Source organism: Oncorhynchus nerka, unplaced genomic scaffold (genome assembly GCF_034236695.1).
Source record: "Oncorhynchus nerka isolate Pitt River unplaced genomic scaffold, Oner_Uvic_2.0 unplaced_scaffold_4303, whole genome shotgun sequence".
NCBI classification, from domain to species: Eukaryota; Metazoa; Chordata; class Actinopteri; order Salmoniformes; family Salmonidae; genus Oncorhynchus; species Oncorhynchus nerka.
The window spans coordinates 1-16,853 of NW_027036994.1; the positions used below are offsets into that span (position 1 = coordinate 1).

The window sequence follows — 16,853 nt, forward strand, 5'->3', positions numbered from 1 at the left end:
GACTGGACCACTACAGAACAGAACCTAATGCCTGGCTGGTCCACTACATTATAGAACAGAACCTAATGCCTGGCTGGTCCACTACAGTACTGAACAGAACCTAATGTCTAGCTGGTCCACTACAGAACAGAACCTAATGTCTATCTGGTCCACTACACTACAGAACAGAACCTAATGCCTGGCTGGTCCACTACAGAACAGAACCTACCATGCTGAGGCTCCTTATACACAACACTTTCCAGATTAAACAGCAGCTCTCCCGTCTGAGAGTCTACGTGTCCCGTGAGGTGAGCAGCACAAGGTAGAGAGAGAGAGCAGTGGTCAGATTAAATACACCATCAGCAGCACAAGGTAGAGAGAGAGCAGTGGTCAGATTAAATACACCATCAGCAGCACAAGGTAGAGAGAGAGAGCAGTGGTCAGATTAAATACACCATCAGCAGCACAAGGTAGAGAGAGAGAGCAGTGGTCAGATTAAATACACCATCAGCAGCACAAGGTAGAGAGAGAGAGCAGTGGTCAGATTAAATACACCATCAGCAGCACAAGGTAGAGAGAGAGAGCAGTGGTCAGATTAAATACACCATCAGCAGCACAAGGTAGAGAGAGAGAGCAGTGGTCAGATTAAATACACCATCAGCAGCACAAGGTAGAGAGAGAGCAGTGGTCAGATTAAATACACCATCAGCAGCACAAGGTAGAGAGAGAGAGCAGTGGTCAGATTAAATACACCATCAGCAGCACAAGGTAGAGAGAGAGAGCAGTGGTCAGATTAAATACACCATCAGCAGCACAAGGTAGAGAGAGAGCAGTGGTCAGACTAAATACACCATCAGCAGCACAAGGTAGAGAGGAGAGAGCAGTGGTCAGATTAAATACACCATCAGCAGCACAAGGTAGAGAGAGAGCAGTGGTCAGATTAAATACACCATCAGCAGCACAAGGTAGAGAGAGAGAGCAGTGGTCAGATTAAATACACCATCAGCAGCACAAGGTAGAGAGAGAGAGCAGTGGTCAGATTAAATACACCATCAGCAGCACAAGGTAGAGAGAGAGAGCAGTGGTCAGATTAAATACACCATCAGCAGCACAAGGTAGAGAGAGAGGGCAGTGGTCAGACTAAATACACCATCAGCAGCACAATGTAGAGAGAGAGAGCAGTGGTCAGACTAAATACACCATCAGCAGCACAATGTAGAGAGAGAGAGCAGTGGTCAGACTAAATACACCATCAGCAGGACAAGGTAGAGAGAGAGAGCAGTGGTCAGACTAAATCAGACTGTCACACTGTGATGTCAGTCCACTAGTTTAACTCCTCACCTCTGTGATGTCAGTCCACTAGTTTAACTCCTGTCTCCTCACCCCTGTGATGTCAGTCCACTAGTTTAACTCCTGTCTCCTCACCTCTGTGATGTCAGTCCACTAGTTTAACTCCTGTCTCCTCACCTCTGTGATGTCAGTCCACTAGTTTAACTCCTCACCTCTGTGATGTCAGTCTACTAGTTTAACTCCTGTCTCCTCACCCCTGTGATGTCAGTCCACTAGTTTAACTCCTCACCTCTGTGATGTCAGTCCACTAGTTTAACTCCTCACCTCGGTGATGTCAGTCCACTAGTTTAACTCCTCACCTCTGTGATGTCAGTCCACTAGTTTAACTCCTGTCTCCTCACCTCTGTGATGTCAGTCCACTAGTTTAACTCCCGACTCCTCACCTCTGCGAGCAGCCGTCAGTCCACTAGTTTAACTCCTCACCTGTGATGTCAGTCCACTAGTTTAACTCCCGACTCCTCACCTCTGCGAGCAGCCATCAGTAGCGCCTCCTCAATGCGCTGCAGCTCCTTCTGCTTGGCCTCCTGCTGGTAACGCTCCTCCTTCGCGGCGTCATACTTTATCGCTTTGAAACAACACACCACATAGTTAATAAACACAACGGGTGTTGGAATTACAATATTCAGAGCTTCAGGTGATGTTTGGTACTTAAATCACTTTGAACAAGACAACATGGTTTCATAGTGGATACATATAGAACAAGACAACATGGTTTCATAGTGGATACACATAATTCTGTTGGTTTTCATACACTTTCTTTCATTGTCAAGAAACCAAAGGCACAATCCCAGTCATATTAACAACCCATGATAGTTGATGATAATCCCAGTCATATTAACAACCCATGCTAGTTGATAACCCCAGTCATATTAACAACCCATGCTAGTTGATAACCCCAGTCATATTAACAACCCATGATAGATGTTGATAATCCCAGTCATATTAACAACCCATGATAGATGTTGATAATCCCAGTCATATTAACAACCCATGATAGTTGTTGATAATCCCAGTCATATTAACAACCCATGATAGATGTTGATAATCCCAGTCATATTAACAACCCATGATAGTTGTTGATAATCCCAGTAATATTAACAACCCATGATAGTTGTTGCTAATCCCAGTCATTTTAACAACCCATGATAGTTGTTGATAATCCCAGTCATATTAACAACCCATGATAGTTGATAACCCCAGTCATATTAGCAACCCATGCTAGTTGTTGATAATCCCAGTCATATTAACAACCCATGATAGTTGTTGATAATCCCAGTCATTTTAACAACCCATGATAGTTGATAATCCCAGTCATATTAACAACCCATGCTAGTTGATAACCCCAGTCATATTAGCAACCCATGCTAGTTGTTGATAACCCCAGTCATATTAACAACCCATGATAGTTGTTGATAATCCCAGTCATATTAACAACCCATGATAGTTGTTGATAATCCCAGTCATATTAACAACCCATGATAGTTGTTGATAATCCCAGTCATATTAACAACCCATGATAGTCGTTGATAATCCCAGTCATATTAACAACCCATGATAGTTGATAATCCCAGTCATATTAACAACCCATGATAGTTGTTGATAATCCCAGTCATATTAACAACCCATGATAGTTGTTGATAATCCCAGTCATATTAACAACCCATGATAGTTGTTGATAATCCCAGTCATATTAACAACCCATGATAATCCATGATAGATGTTGATAATCCCAGTCATATTAACAACCCATGTGTTTGCTTACTGCTTGACCATCTATAGGCCAACGCCACCAATTACTCAGTAAAGGAACCCCCCCCACAAGGAGAATAGCGTTATGAATATTAGGAATATTGAAACAGTCCCTCCCTCTCCTAGTGTTATGAAGGAGCCCGACTGCTTTCAGGACCGTGTTCGTGTCCATGGATAACTCAAGGTCTTTGTGTCCAGTGGTTGCCTAGCAGCAGAGGTGTTTTTATCTAGATGTGTCAGCGAAACAGATTAATAATCACATCTAAAACACACAGTACGGGATGAAGGGCTGGGCAACACATCGTCTTATTAAAGAATCTAAAACACACAGTACATAGTCTTATTAAAGAATCTAAAACACACAGTACATGGTCTTATTAAAGAATCTAAAACACACAGTACATTGTCTTATTAAAGAATCTAAAACACACAGTACATCGTCTTATTAAAGAATCTAAAACACACAGTACATCGTCTTATTAAAGAATCTAAAACACACAGTACAGGATGAAGGGCTGGGCAAGACATGGTCTTATTAAAGAATCTAAAACACACAGTACATGGTCTTATTAAAGAATCTAAAACACACAGTACAGGATGAAGGGCTGGGCAACACATCGTCTTATTAAAGAATCTAAAACACACAGTACATCGTCTTATTAAAGAATCTAAAACACACAGTACATCGCCTTATTAAAGAATCTAAAACACACAGTACAGGATGAAGGGCTGGGCAAGACATGGTCTTATTAAAGAATCTAAAACACACAGTACATGGTCTTATTAAAGAATCTAAAACACACAGTACATGGTCTTATTAAAGAATCTAAAACACACAGTACAGGATGAAGGGCTGGGCAAGACATGGTCTTATTAAAGAATCTAAAACACACAGTACAGGATGAAGGGCTGGGCAACACATCGTCTTATTAAAGAATCTAAAACACACAGTACATTGTCTTATTAAAGAATCTAAAACACACAGTACATGGTCTTATTAAAGAATCTAAAACACACAGTACATTGTCTTATTAAAGAATCTAAAACACACAGTACATCGTCTTATTAAAGAATCTAAAACACACAGTACATCGTCTTATTAAAGAATCTAAAACACACAGCAATACATCGTCTTATTAAAGAATCTAAAACACACAGTACAGGATGAAGGGCTGGGCAACACATCGTCTTATTAAAGAATCTAAAACACACAGTACATTGTCTTATTAAAGAATCTAAAACATACAGTACATGGTCTTATTAAAGAATCTAAAACACACAGTACAGGATGAAGGGCTGGGCAACACATCGTCTTATTAAAGAATCTAAAACACACAGTACATTGTCTTATTAAAGAATCTAAAACACACAGTACATGGTCTTATTAAAGAATCTAAAACACACAGTACATTGTCTTATTAAAGAATCTAAAACACACAGTACATCGTCTTATTAAAGAATCTAAAACACACAGTACATCGTCTTATTAAAGAATCTAAAACACACAGCAATACATCGTCTTATTAAAGAATCTAAAACACACAGTACAGGATGAAGGGCTGGGCAACACATCGTCTTATTAAAGAATCTAAAACACACAGTACATTGTCTTATTAAAGAATCTAAAACATACAGTACATGGTCTTATTAAAGAATCTAAAACACACAGTACATGGTCTTATTAAAGAATCTAAAACACACAGTACAGGATGAAGGGCTGGGCAACACATCGTCTTATTAAAGAATCTAAAACACACAGTACATTGTCTTATTAAAGAATCTAAAACATACAGTACATGGTCTTATTAAAGAATCTAAAACACACAGTACATCGTCTTATTAAAGAATCTAAAACACACAGCAATACATCGTCTTATTAAAGAATCTAAAACACACAGCAATACATCGTCTTATTAAAGAATCTTATGTAAATGTTTGATTGAATGTGAAATGACACTGGAACCACCATTCAACAAATGAATAACCTTCTTGATTAACGGAAACGATCCCAGATTGTTTTCGTGACTCAAACAAGACACATTGGAAAAACAAACATGAGACATTTTTTAAAACTTGCAGAATAAGACTTGTGTTTCAGACAGAAGTCTAGACCCCATAACCAACCAAGGATGTAAAACACTATCTGTCTGTTAGTAGATTGGAGCTGGTGTTTTAATGGAGGTATAGACCCCATAACCAACCAAGGATGTAAAACACTATCTGTCTGTTAGTAGATTGGAGCTGGTGTTTTAATGGAGGTATAGACCCCATAACCAGCCAAGGATGTAAAACACCTGTTAGTAGATGGGAGCTGGTGTTTTAATGGTATAGACCCCATAACCAACCAAGGATGTAAAACACTACCTGTTAGTAGATTGGAGCTGGTGTGTAATGGAGGTATAGACCCCATAACCCAACCAAGGATGTAAAACACCTGTTAGTAGATTGGAGCTGGTGTTTTTAATGGGTATAGACCCCATAACCAGCCAAGGATGTAAACACTACTGTCTGTTAGTAGATTGGAGCTGGTGTTTTAATGGAGGTAGACCCCATAACCAACCAAGGATGTAAAACACTATCTGTTCAGTAGATTGGAGCTGGTGTGTAATGAGTAGACCCCATAACCAACCAAGGATGTAAAACACCTGTTGTAGACTGGTGATGAAGACCAAGGATGTAAAACACTATCTGTCTGTTAGTAGATTGGAGCTGGTGTGTAATGGAGGTATAGACCCCATAACCCAACCAAGGATGTAAAACTACCTGTTAGTAGATTGGAGCTGGTGTTTGTGGTATAGACCCCATAACCAACCAAGGATGTAAAACACCTGTTAGTAGATGGGAGCTGGTGTGTAATGGAGTATAGACCCCATAACCAGCCAAGGATGTAAAAACACCTGTTAGTATATTGGAGCTGGTTTTAATGGAGGTATAGACCCCATAACCAACCAGGATATAGAACACCATCCTGTTAGTAGATTGGAGCTGGTGTAATGGAGGTATAGACCCCATAACCAACCAAAGATGTAAAACACCTGTTAGTAGGTGGAGCTGGTGTGTAATGGAGGTATAGACCCCATAACCAACCAAGGATGTAAAACACCTGTTAGTAGATGGGAGCTGGTGTTTTAATGGAGGTATAGACCCCATAACCAACCAAGGATGTAAAACACCTGTTAGTAGATGGGAGCTGGTGTTTTAATGGAGGTATAGACCCCATAACCAACCAAGGATGTAAAACACCTGTTAGTAGATTGGAGCTGGTGTTTTAATGGAGGTATAGACCCCATAACCAACCAAGGATGTAAAACACATGTTAGTAGATTGGAGCTGGTGTGTAATGGAGGTATAGACCCCATAACCAACCAAGTATGTAAAACACCTGTTAGTAGATGGGAGCTGGTGTGTAATGGAGGTATAGACCCCATAACCAACCAAGGATGTAAAACACCTGTTAGTAGATTGGAGCTGGTGTTTAATGTAAGTCCACAAATCAGAGGGACAGGATAATGACTTAAAGCGGATATACAGGTACCGTATAACTGTCATTGTGTCAGTATCTGACTTAACTATTCATGTGTTCTCAAGACAAAACCTTGCCATCGAAAACAGGTCCCCAACAACAACAAAAAACAGTCTGGAGAAGCTCAGAAGATTCCAGAATAAAACCCACAATTACAAACCATTCTAATACTACACTACTACAGTACCAGTGTGGAATCATCAAGCTGAAACGACTAACGGTATAGTCTAGTTCTGGGTCGTGTGGAGGCTTTTATTCCAGCCCTCACTAAGACACCGGTTTAAATAAATCAAATTAAGGTATTTCAGATTCGCTGATTCAGTTGTGTTACTGCAGGGCTGGAGCGAAAGCCTGCACACCCAGAAGCTCTCTCTAGGACAGGAGTTGGAGTGACCCAGTGTTAAACGAAGGAGAAAGAGGACATTGGCAGAGTCCAGAGAGACTTGATTGGTCTCAGTTCACCACCCTGAACCCAGACTGGAGGATCCTCTTACCATTGTATGGACATGTACGTAACTGAGACACAGCTGAAACACAGATAGCGTCATTGAAATAGATCTTCCTAAGGAGCGTTGATGGCTGGAGGCCACTGTAACTCATTATAGTACAGGACATTATTACAGTGGCATAACAGTCATCGTGACAGTGTTTAGTGGCATAACAGTCTACAGGACAGTATTACAAGTCTTATAATCAAGTGTCACAAATCTCAAAGAGTGTTGTTATGAATCAATTCATGACACTGGCATGTAAGGGCTAGATGTAGGCCAACACTAAATCATTTGGAAACATTTAGAATCATTTGGAATCCTTTAGAATCGTTTGGAATCGTTTGGAATCCTTTAGAATCGTTTGGAATCGTTTGGAATCCTTTAGAATATTTTGGAATCATTTGGAATCGTTTGGAATCCTTTAGAATCATTTAGAGCCATAGAACACAAAGATAGAGGGTATAAACGGTTCCTTACTTGCTCCAGGAACCACCAGCAGATACAGACCATCTAACGTTGCAACTACAGCATCATTGTACAAGTTCTTCCAAGGGATCTTCAATGTCAGTTTTCCTGAAAAACAACAAGGTCCTCAAGTCAATGGGAAGTCAAGAGGATACAATAACATCTGAGTAACAGTCTTACCTCATGGTGTTCTGATCTAATTACAATAACCTTACCTCATGTTCTAACTACAATAACATCTGAGTAACAGTCTTACCTCATGGTGTTCTGTATGATCTAACTACAATAACCTTACCTCATGGTATTCTTATCTAACTACAATAACCTTACCTCATGGTGTTCTGTATGGTCTAACTACAATAACATCTGAGTAACAGTCTTACCTCATGGTGTTCTGTATGATCTAACTACAATAACCTTACCTCATGGTGTTCTGTATGGTCTAACTACAATAACCTTACCTCATGGTGTTCTGTATGGTCTACTACTAACAAGTGTAGTCTTACCTCATGGTATTCTGTATGTTCTAACTACAATAACCTTACCTCATGGTATTCTGTATGGTCAGTACAATTACCTCATGGTGTTCTGTATGTTACAATAACCTTACCTCATGGTGTTCTGTTTCTAACTACAATTACCTACCTCATGGTGTTCTGTATGATCTAACTACAATAACCTTACCTCATGGTATTCTGTATGTTCTAACTACAATAACATCTGAGTAACAGTCTTACCTCATGGTGTTCTGTATGTTCTAACTTCCCAATAACCTTACCTCATGGTGTTCTGTATGGTCTAACTACAATAACCTTACCTCATGGTATTCTGTATGGTCTAACTGCAATAGCCTGTACCTCATGGTGTTCTGTATGATCTAACTACAATAACCTTACCTCATGGTATTCTGTATGGTCTAACTACAATAACATCTGAGTAACAGTCTTTACCTCATGGTGTTCTGTGGTCTAACTACCCAATAACCTTACCTCATGGTGTTCTGTATGGTCTAACTACAATAACATCTTACCTCCTCATGGTGTTCTGTATGATCTAACTGTATTCCACAATAACCTTACCTCATTGTTCTGTGGTTCTGTCATGTGTTCTATGGTGCTACAATAACCTTACCTCATGGTGTTCTGTATGATCTAACTACAATAACCTTACCTCATGGTGTTCTGTATGGTCTAACTACAATAACCTTACCTCATGGTGTTCTGTATGGTCTAACTACAATAACCTTACCTCATGGTATTTTGTATGGTCTAACTACAATAACATCTGAGTAACAGTCTTACCTCATGGTGTTCTGTATGGTCTAAACAGCTAACAATAACAGTCTTACCTCATGGTGTTCTGTATGGTCTTCTACAATAACCTTACCTCATGGTGTTCTGTATGTTCTAACTACAATAACATCTGAGTAACAGTCTTAATGGTGTTCATGTCTTACAATAATACCTCATGGTGTTCTGTATGTTCTAACTACAATAAACATCTGAGTAACAGTCTTCCACCTCATGGTGTTCTTACCAACCTTACCTCATGGTGTTCTGTATGTTCTAACTACAAATAACATCTAGAACAGTCTTACCTCATGGTATTCTGTATGATCTAACTACAATAACCTTACCTCATGGTGTTCTGTATGGTCTAACTACAATAACCTTACCTCATGGTGTTCTGTATGGTCTAACTTCAATAATACCTCATGAATTGTTCTGTATGGTCTAACTACAATAACCTTACCTCATGGTGTTCTAACTACAATAACATCTGAGTAACAGTACCTCATGGTGTTCTGTATGTCTAACTACAATAACCTACCTCATGGTGTTCTGTATGGTCTAACTACAATAACATCTGAGTAACAGTCTTACCTCATGGTGTTCTGTATGGTATGATCTAACTACAATAACCTTACCTCATGGTGTTCTGTATGGTCTAACTACAATAACTCACTCTCATGGTGTTCTGTATGGTCTAACTACAATAATATCTGAGTAACAGTCTTACCTCATGGTGTTCTGTATGGTCTAACTACAATAACATCTGAGTCTCCTCATGGTCATTCCTTGATGGTCTAACTACAATCACCTCATGGTGTTCTGTATGTTCTAACTACAATAACCTACCTCATGGGGTGATCTAACTACAATAACCTTACCTCATGGTGTTCTGTATGGTCGACTGCAACACATCTGAGTAACAGTCTTACCTCATGGTGTTCTGTATGTTCTAACTACAATAACCTTACCTCATGGTGTTCTGTATGGTCTAACTACAATAACATCTGAGTAACAGTCTTACCTCTGTATTCTGGTGTTCTTACAATAACTTACCTCATGGTGTTCTGTATGTTCTAACTACAATAACCTTACCTCATGGTGTTCTGTATGGTCTAACTACAATAACATCTGAGTAAATAGTCTTTACCTCATGGTGTTCTGTATGTTCTAACTACAATAACCTTCATGGTGTTCTGTATGGTGTGTTCTGTATGGTCTTTACAATAACCTTACCTCATGGTGTTCTGTATGGTCTAACTACAATAACCTTACCTCATGGTGTTCTGTATGTTCTAACTACAGCAACATCTGAGTAACAGTCTTACCTCATGGTGTTCTGTATGTTCTAACTACAATAACCTTACCTCATGGTGTTCTGTATGTTCTAACTACAACAACATCTGAGTAACAGTCTTACCTCATGGTGTTCTGTATGTTCTAACTACAATAACCTTACCTCATGGTGTTCTGTATGGTCTAACTACAATAACCTTACCTCATGGTGTTCTGTATGATCTAACTACAATAACATCTGAGTAACAGTCTTACCTCATGGTGTTCTGTATGGTCTAACTACAATAACATCTGAGTAACAGTCTTACCTCATGGTGTTCTGTATGGTCTAACTACAATAACCTTACCTCATGGTGTTCTGTATGTTCTAACTACAATAACCTTACCTCATGGTGTTCTGTATGTTCTAACTACAATAACCTTACCTCATGGTGTTCTGTATGTTCTAACTACAATAACCTTACCTCATGGTGTTCTGTATGGTCTAACTACAATAACCTTACCTCATGGTGTTCTGTATGGTCTAACTACAATAACCTTACCTCATGGTGTTCTGTATGGTCTAACTACAATAACCTTACCTCATGGTATTCTGTATGGTCTAACTACAATAACCTTACCTCATGGTATTCTGTATGGTCTAACTACAATAACATCTGAGTAACAGTCTTACCTCATGGTATTCTGTATGGTCTAACTACAATAACCTTACCTCATGGTGTTCTGTATGGTCTAACTACAATAACCTTACCTCATGGTGTTCTGTATGGTCTAACTACAATAACCTTACCTCATGGTGTTCTGTATGGTCTAACTACAATAACATCTGAGTAACAGTCTTACCTCATGGTGTTCTGTATGGTCTAACTACAATAACATCTGAGTAACAGTCTTACCTCATGGTGTTCTGTATGGTCTAACTACAATAACCTTACCTCATGGTGTTCTGTATGTTCTAACTACAATAACCTTACCTCATGGTGTTCTGTATGTTCTAACTACAATAACCTTACCTCATGGTGTTCTGTATGGTCTAACTACAAGCCTTACCTCATGGTGTTCTGTATGTTCTAACTACAGCAACATCTGATGACTGAAGTCGAAGTCCATAATGAACATGCTTCCTCTATTCCTCTGGAGAAAACAACAGACCCATCCCCTAATGGGAAGGAACTACTGGCTTCTAAATCAGCAGGAGGGGGTCATGTGCCCTCGGTTAAGATGCATTGATGTGGACATCCTCACAAGGAACTGGCTTCTGAAATCTAACGGGAGGAGGGGGTCATGCGCCTCGGTTAAGATGCATTGATGTGGACATCCTCACAAGGAACAACTGGTACAACATGGGACAAGTGATACAACTCCAGTCTTAAAGAGACAGTGGTCAATTCCTTACTTTGTGACCGCAACCAGATCACATGTTGCCGATGTTAATCTAGCTAGTAGGAGATATACACAGGCAGCCACTCTATAGACAGGCAGCCACTCTACAGACAGACGCCACTCTTGGACAGGCGCCCGCACTCTGCAGACGCCACAGACGCCACTCTACAGACAGGACGCCACTCTAGACGCAGGCGCCACTCTACAGGCAGGCAGGCGCCACTCTGCAGGCAGGCAGGCGCCACTCTGCCAGGCAGGCAGGCGCCACTCTGACAGGCAGGCAGGCGCCACTCTGCCAGGCAGGCAGGCGCCACTCTACAGGCAGGCAGGCGCCACTCTACAGGCAGGCAGGCGCCACTCTAGCAGGCAGGCAGGCGCCACTCTACAGGCAGGCAGGCGCCACTCTACAGGCGACAGGCGCCACTCTACACGCAGGCGCCACTCTACACGCAGACGCCACTCTGCACGCAGACGCCACTCTGCACGCAGACGCCACTCTACACGCAGACGCCACTCTACACGCAGACGCCACTCTACACGCCAGGCGCCACTCTGCACGCAGACGCCACTCTACACGCAGGCGCCACTCTACACGCAGACGCCACTCTACACGCAGACGCCACTCTACACGCAGACGCCACTCTACACGCAGACGCCACTCTACACACAGACGCCACTCTACACACAGACGCCACTCTACACACAGACGCCACTCTACACGCAGACGCCACTCTACACGCAGACGCCACTCTACACACAGACGCCACTCTACACACAGACGCCACTCTACACACAGACGCCACTCTACACACAGACGCCACTCTACACACAGACGCCACTCTACACACAGACGCCACTCTACACACAGACGCCACTCTACACACAGACACCACTCTACACACAGACACCACTCTACACACAGACGCCACTCTACACACAGACGCCACTCTACACACAGACACCACTCTACACACAGACACCACTATACAGAAACCAGACCAGTAGTCAACAACCTATCTCCAAAGACTGGTGGTAATGTAGTCTGGTGGTAATGTAGTCTGGTGGTAATGTAGTCTGGTGGTAATGTAGTCTGGTGGTAATGTAGTCTGGTGGTAATGTCTTGTTCTCTACAGCGGCTTTGGGAAGAGACTGGTGGTAATGTTGTCTGGTGGTAATGTCTTGTTCTCTACAGAGGCTGAGGGAAGAGACCGGTGGTAATGTAGTCTGGTGGTAATGTCTTGTTCTCTACAGAGGCTGAGGGAAGAGTCTGGTGGTAATGTAGTCTGGTGGTAATGTCTTGTTCTCTACAGAGGCTGTGGGAAGAGACTGGTGGTAATGTAGTCTGGTGGTAATGTCTTGTTCTCTACAGAGGCTGTGGGAAGAGACTGGTGGTAATGTAGTCTGGTGGTAATGTCTTGTTCTCTACAGAGGCTGAGGGAAGAGACCGGTGGTAATGTCTTGTTCTCTACAGAGGCTGTGGGAAGAGACTGGTGGTAATGTAGTCTGGTGGTAATGTCTTGTTCTCTACAGAGGCTGAGGGAAGAGACCGGTGGTAATGTCTTGTTCTCTACAGAGGCTGTGGGAAGAGACTGGTGGTAATGTAGTCTGGTGGTAATGTCTTGTTCTCTACAGAGGCTGTGGGAAGAGACTGGTGGTAATGTAGTCTGGTGGTAATGTCTTGTTCTCTACAGAGGCTGAGGGAAGAGTCTGGTGGTAATGTAGTCTGGTGGTAATGTCTTGTTCTCTACAGAGGCTGTGGGAAGAGACTGGTGGTAATGTAGTCTTGTACCATTGGCAGGAAGTCAGTGAACAGAAGTGGCTGTCAACCCACTAGTAACACATGAATGGGTCAAATGCAATTATATCAGTCAAACACTACAGTAACAAAGACATGTTGTTGTACAACCAACTGGCCAAGGGCCTAGCTGAGATAAATAACTACTAAACAAGATAACACTGTTTCAGAGTCTTTGAGATATTAACTTAGATACCTCACAGTCATCTACTTCCCAGGTAATTCTAGTAAAGTCGAGCTTAGAGGCCTAGTTAACTAACCAACCATAGAAACAGACATCAGTCTGTTGAGAGAGAAGACTCATTCTAGTAAAGTCGAGCTTAGAGGCCCAGTTAACTAACCAACCATAGAAACAGACATCAGTCTGTTGAGAGAGAAGACTCATTCTAGTAAAGTCGAGCTTAGAGGCCTAGTTAACTAACCAATCCATAGAAACAGACATCAGTCTGTTGAGAGAAGATCTATTCTAGTAAAGTCGAGCTTAGAGGCCCAGTTAACTAACCAAATCATAGAAACAGACATCAGTCTGTTGAGAGAGAAGACTCATTCTAGTAAAGTCAAGCTTAGAGGCCCAGTTAACTAACCAACTATAGAAACAGACATCAGTCTGTTGAGAGAGAAGACCATCCTAGTAAAGTCGTTTAGAGGCCTAGTTAACTAACCAATCATAGAAACAGACATCAGTCTGTTGAGAGAGAAGACTCATTCTAGTAAAGTCGAGCTTAGAGGCCTAGTTAACTAACTAATCATAGAAACAGACATCAGTCTGTTGAGAGAGAAGACTCATTTCTAGTAAAGTCGAGCTTAGAGGCCTAAGTTAACTAACTAACTATAGAAACAGACATCAGTCTGTTGAGAGAGAAGACTCATTCTAGTAAAGTCGAGCTTAGAGGCCTAGTTAACTAACTAACTATAGAAACAGACATCAGTCTGTTGAGAGAAGACTCATTCTAGTAAAGTCGAGCTTAGAGGCCTAGTTAACTAACCAACTATAGAAACAGACATCAGTCTGTTGAGAGAGAAGACTCATTCTAGTAAAGTCAAGTTTAGAGGCCTAGTTAACTAACCAACCATAGAAACAGACATCAGTCTGTTGAGAGAGAAGACTCATTCTAAGTAAAGTCGAGCTAGAGGCCTAGTTAACTAACCAACCATAGAAACAGACATCAGTCTGTTGAGAGAGAAGACTCATTCTAGTAAAGTCGAGCTTAGAGGCCTAGTTAACTAACCAACCATAGAAACAGACATCAGTCTGTTGAGAGAGAAGACTCATTCTAGTAAAGTCGAGCTTAGAGGCCTAGTTAACTAACCAACCATAGAAACAGACATCAGTCTGTTGAGAGAGAAGACTCATTCTAGTAAAGTCAAGCTTAGAGGCCTAGTTAACTAACCAACCATAGAAACAGACATCAGTCTGTTGAGAGAGAAGACTCATTCTAGTAAAGTTAAGCTTAGAGGCCTAGTTAACTAACCAACCATAGAAACAGACATCAGTCTGTTGAGAGAGAAGACTCATTCTAGTAAAGTTAAGTTTAGGAGGCCTAGTTAACTAACTAACTATAGAAACAGACATCAGTCTGTTGAGAGAAGACTCATTCTAGTAAAGTCAAGCTTAGAGGCCTAGTTAACTAACCAACCATAGAAACAGACATCAGTCTGTTGAGAGAGAAGACTCATTCTAGTAAAGTCGAGCTTAGAGGCCTAGTTAACTAACCAACCATAGAAACAGACATCAGTCTGTTGAGAGAGAAGACTCATTCTAGTAAAGTCGAGCTTAGAGGCCTAGTTAACTAACCAACCATAGAAACAGACATCAGTCTGTTGAGAGAGAAGACTCATTCTAGTAAAGTCGAGCTTAGAGGCCTAGTTAACTAACCAACCATAAAAACAGACATCAGATTGTTGTGAGGGAAGATGAGTGTGATACAGAACATACAAAGGGAGTCTAAAGAGAAACAAACTATATCAGTTTCCTGTAAACTGAAATGGATTAACAGGTAAATGAAAGTAGGTTGATTTACTTTCCTCCGTGTTACATGTCCTCTCTCTGCTCTACAGTCTCTGTCCATGTCCTCTCTCTGCTCTACAGTCTCTGTCCATGTCCTCTCTCTGCTCTACAGTCTCTGTCCATGTCCTCTCTCTGCTCTACAGTCTCTGTCCATGTCCTCTCTCTGCTCTACAGTCTCTGTCCATGTCCTCTCTATGCTCTACAGTCTCTGTCCATGTCCTCTCTCTGCTCTACAGAAGTCGCTCTGGATAAGAGCGTCTGCTAAATGACTTAAATGTAAATGTCTCTGTCCATGTCCTCTCTATGCTCTACAGTCTCTGTCCTCTCTATGCTCTACAGTCTCTGTCCTCTCCTCTGCTCTACAGTCTCTGTCCATGTCCTCTCTCTGCTCTACAGTCTCTGTCCATGTCCTCTCTCTGCTCTACAGTCTGTGTCCATGTCCTCTCTCTGCTCTACAGTCTGTGTCCATGTCCTCTCTCTGCTCTACAGTCTGTGTCCATGTCCTCTCTCTGCTCTACAGTCTCTGTCCATGTCCTCTCTCTGCTCTACAGTCTCTGTCCATGTCCTCTCTCTGCTCTACAGTCTCTGTCCATGTCCTCTCTATGCTCTACAGTCTCTGTCCATGTCCTCTCTATGCTCTACAGTCTCTGTCCATGCTCCTCTCTCTGCTCAACAGTCTCTGTCCATGTCCTCTCTCTGCTCTACAGTCTCTGTCCATGTCCTCTCTCTGCTCTACAGTCTCTGTCCATGTCCTCTCTCTGCTCTACAGTCTCTGTCCATGTCCTCTCTCTGCTCTACAGTCTCTGTCCATGTCCTCTCTCTGCTCTACAGTCTGTCCATGTCCTCTCTCTGCTCTACAGTCTCTGTCCATGTCCTCTCTCTGCTCTACAGTCTCTGTCCATGTCCTCTCTATGCTCTACAGTCTCTGTCCATGTCCTCTCTGCTCACTCTGTCCATGTCCTCTCTGCTCAACAGTCTCTGTCCATGTCTCTCTCTGCTCTACAGTCTCTGTCCATGTCCTCTCTCTGCTCAACAGTCTCTGTCCATGTCCTCTCTCTGCTCAACAGTCTCTGTCCATGTCCTCTCTCTGCTCAACAGTCTCTGTCCATGTCCTCTCTCTGCTCAACAGTCTCTGTCCATGTCCTCTCTCTGCTCAACAGTCTCTGTCCATGTCCTCTCTGCTCTACAGTCTCTGTCCATGTCCTCTCTCTGCTCTACAGTCTCTGTCCATGTCCTCTCTCTGCTCTACAGTCTCTGTCCATCTTTCCTCAGTGTTAAATGTACTCTCTCTGCTCTACAGTCTCTGTCCATGTCCTCTTTCTGCTCTAGTCTCTGTCCATGTCCTCTCTCTGCTCTACAGTCTCTGTCCGTGTCCTCTCTCTGCTCTACAGTCTCTCGTCCGTGTCCTCTCTCTCTGCTCTACAGTCTCTGTCCGTGTCCTCTCTCTGCTCTACAGTCTCCTGTCCAAGTGTCCTCTCTGCTCTACAGTCTATCCGTGTCCTCTCACTGCTCTACAGTCTCTGTT

General features: G+C 42.1%; 1 protein-coding gene across 1 annotated transcript; it reads right to left on the reverse strand.

The window, feature by feature from the left end:
* Positions 1–208: 208 nt before the first annotated feature.
* LOC115123052 (intermembrane lipid transfer protein VPS13C-like) lies at positions 209–7,665 on the reverse strand (the record flags this gene model as incomplete). Its single annotated transcript, XM_065014236.1, has 3 exons — positions 209–271; positions 1,793–1,894; positions 7,570–7,665. Coding segments are annotated over 3 exons (261 nt in total), but the record flags the coding sequence as incomplete, so codon positions are not given.
* Positions 7,666–16,853: the final 9,188 nt, after the last annotated feature.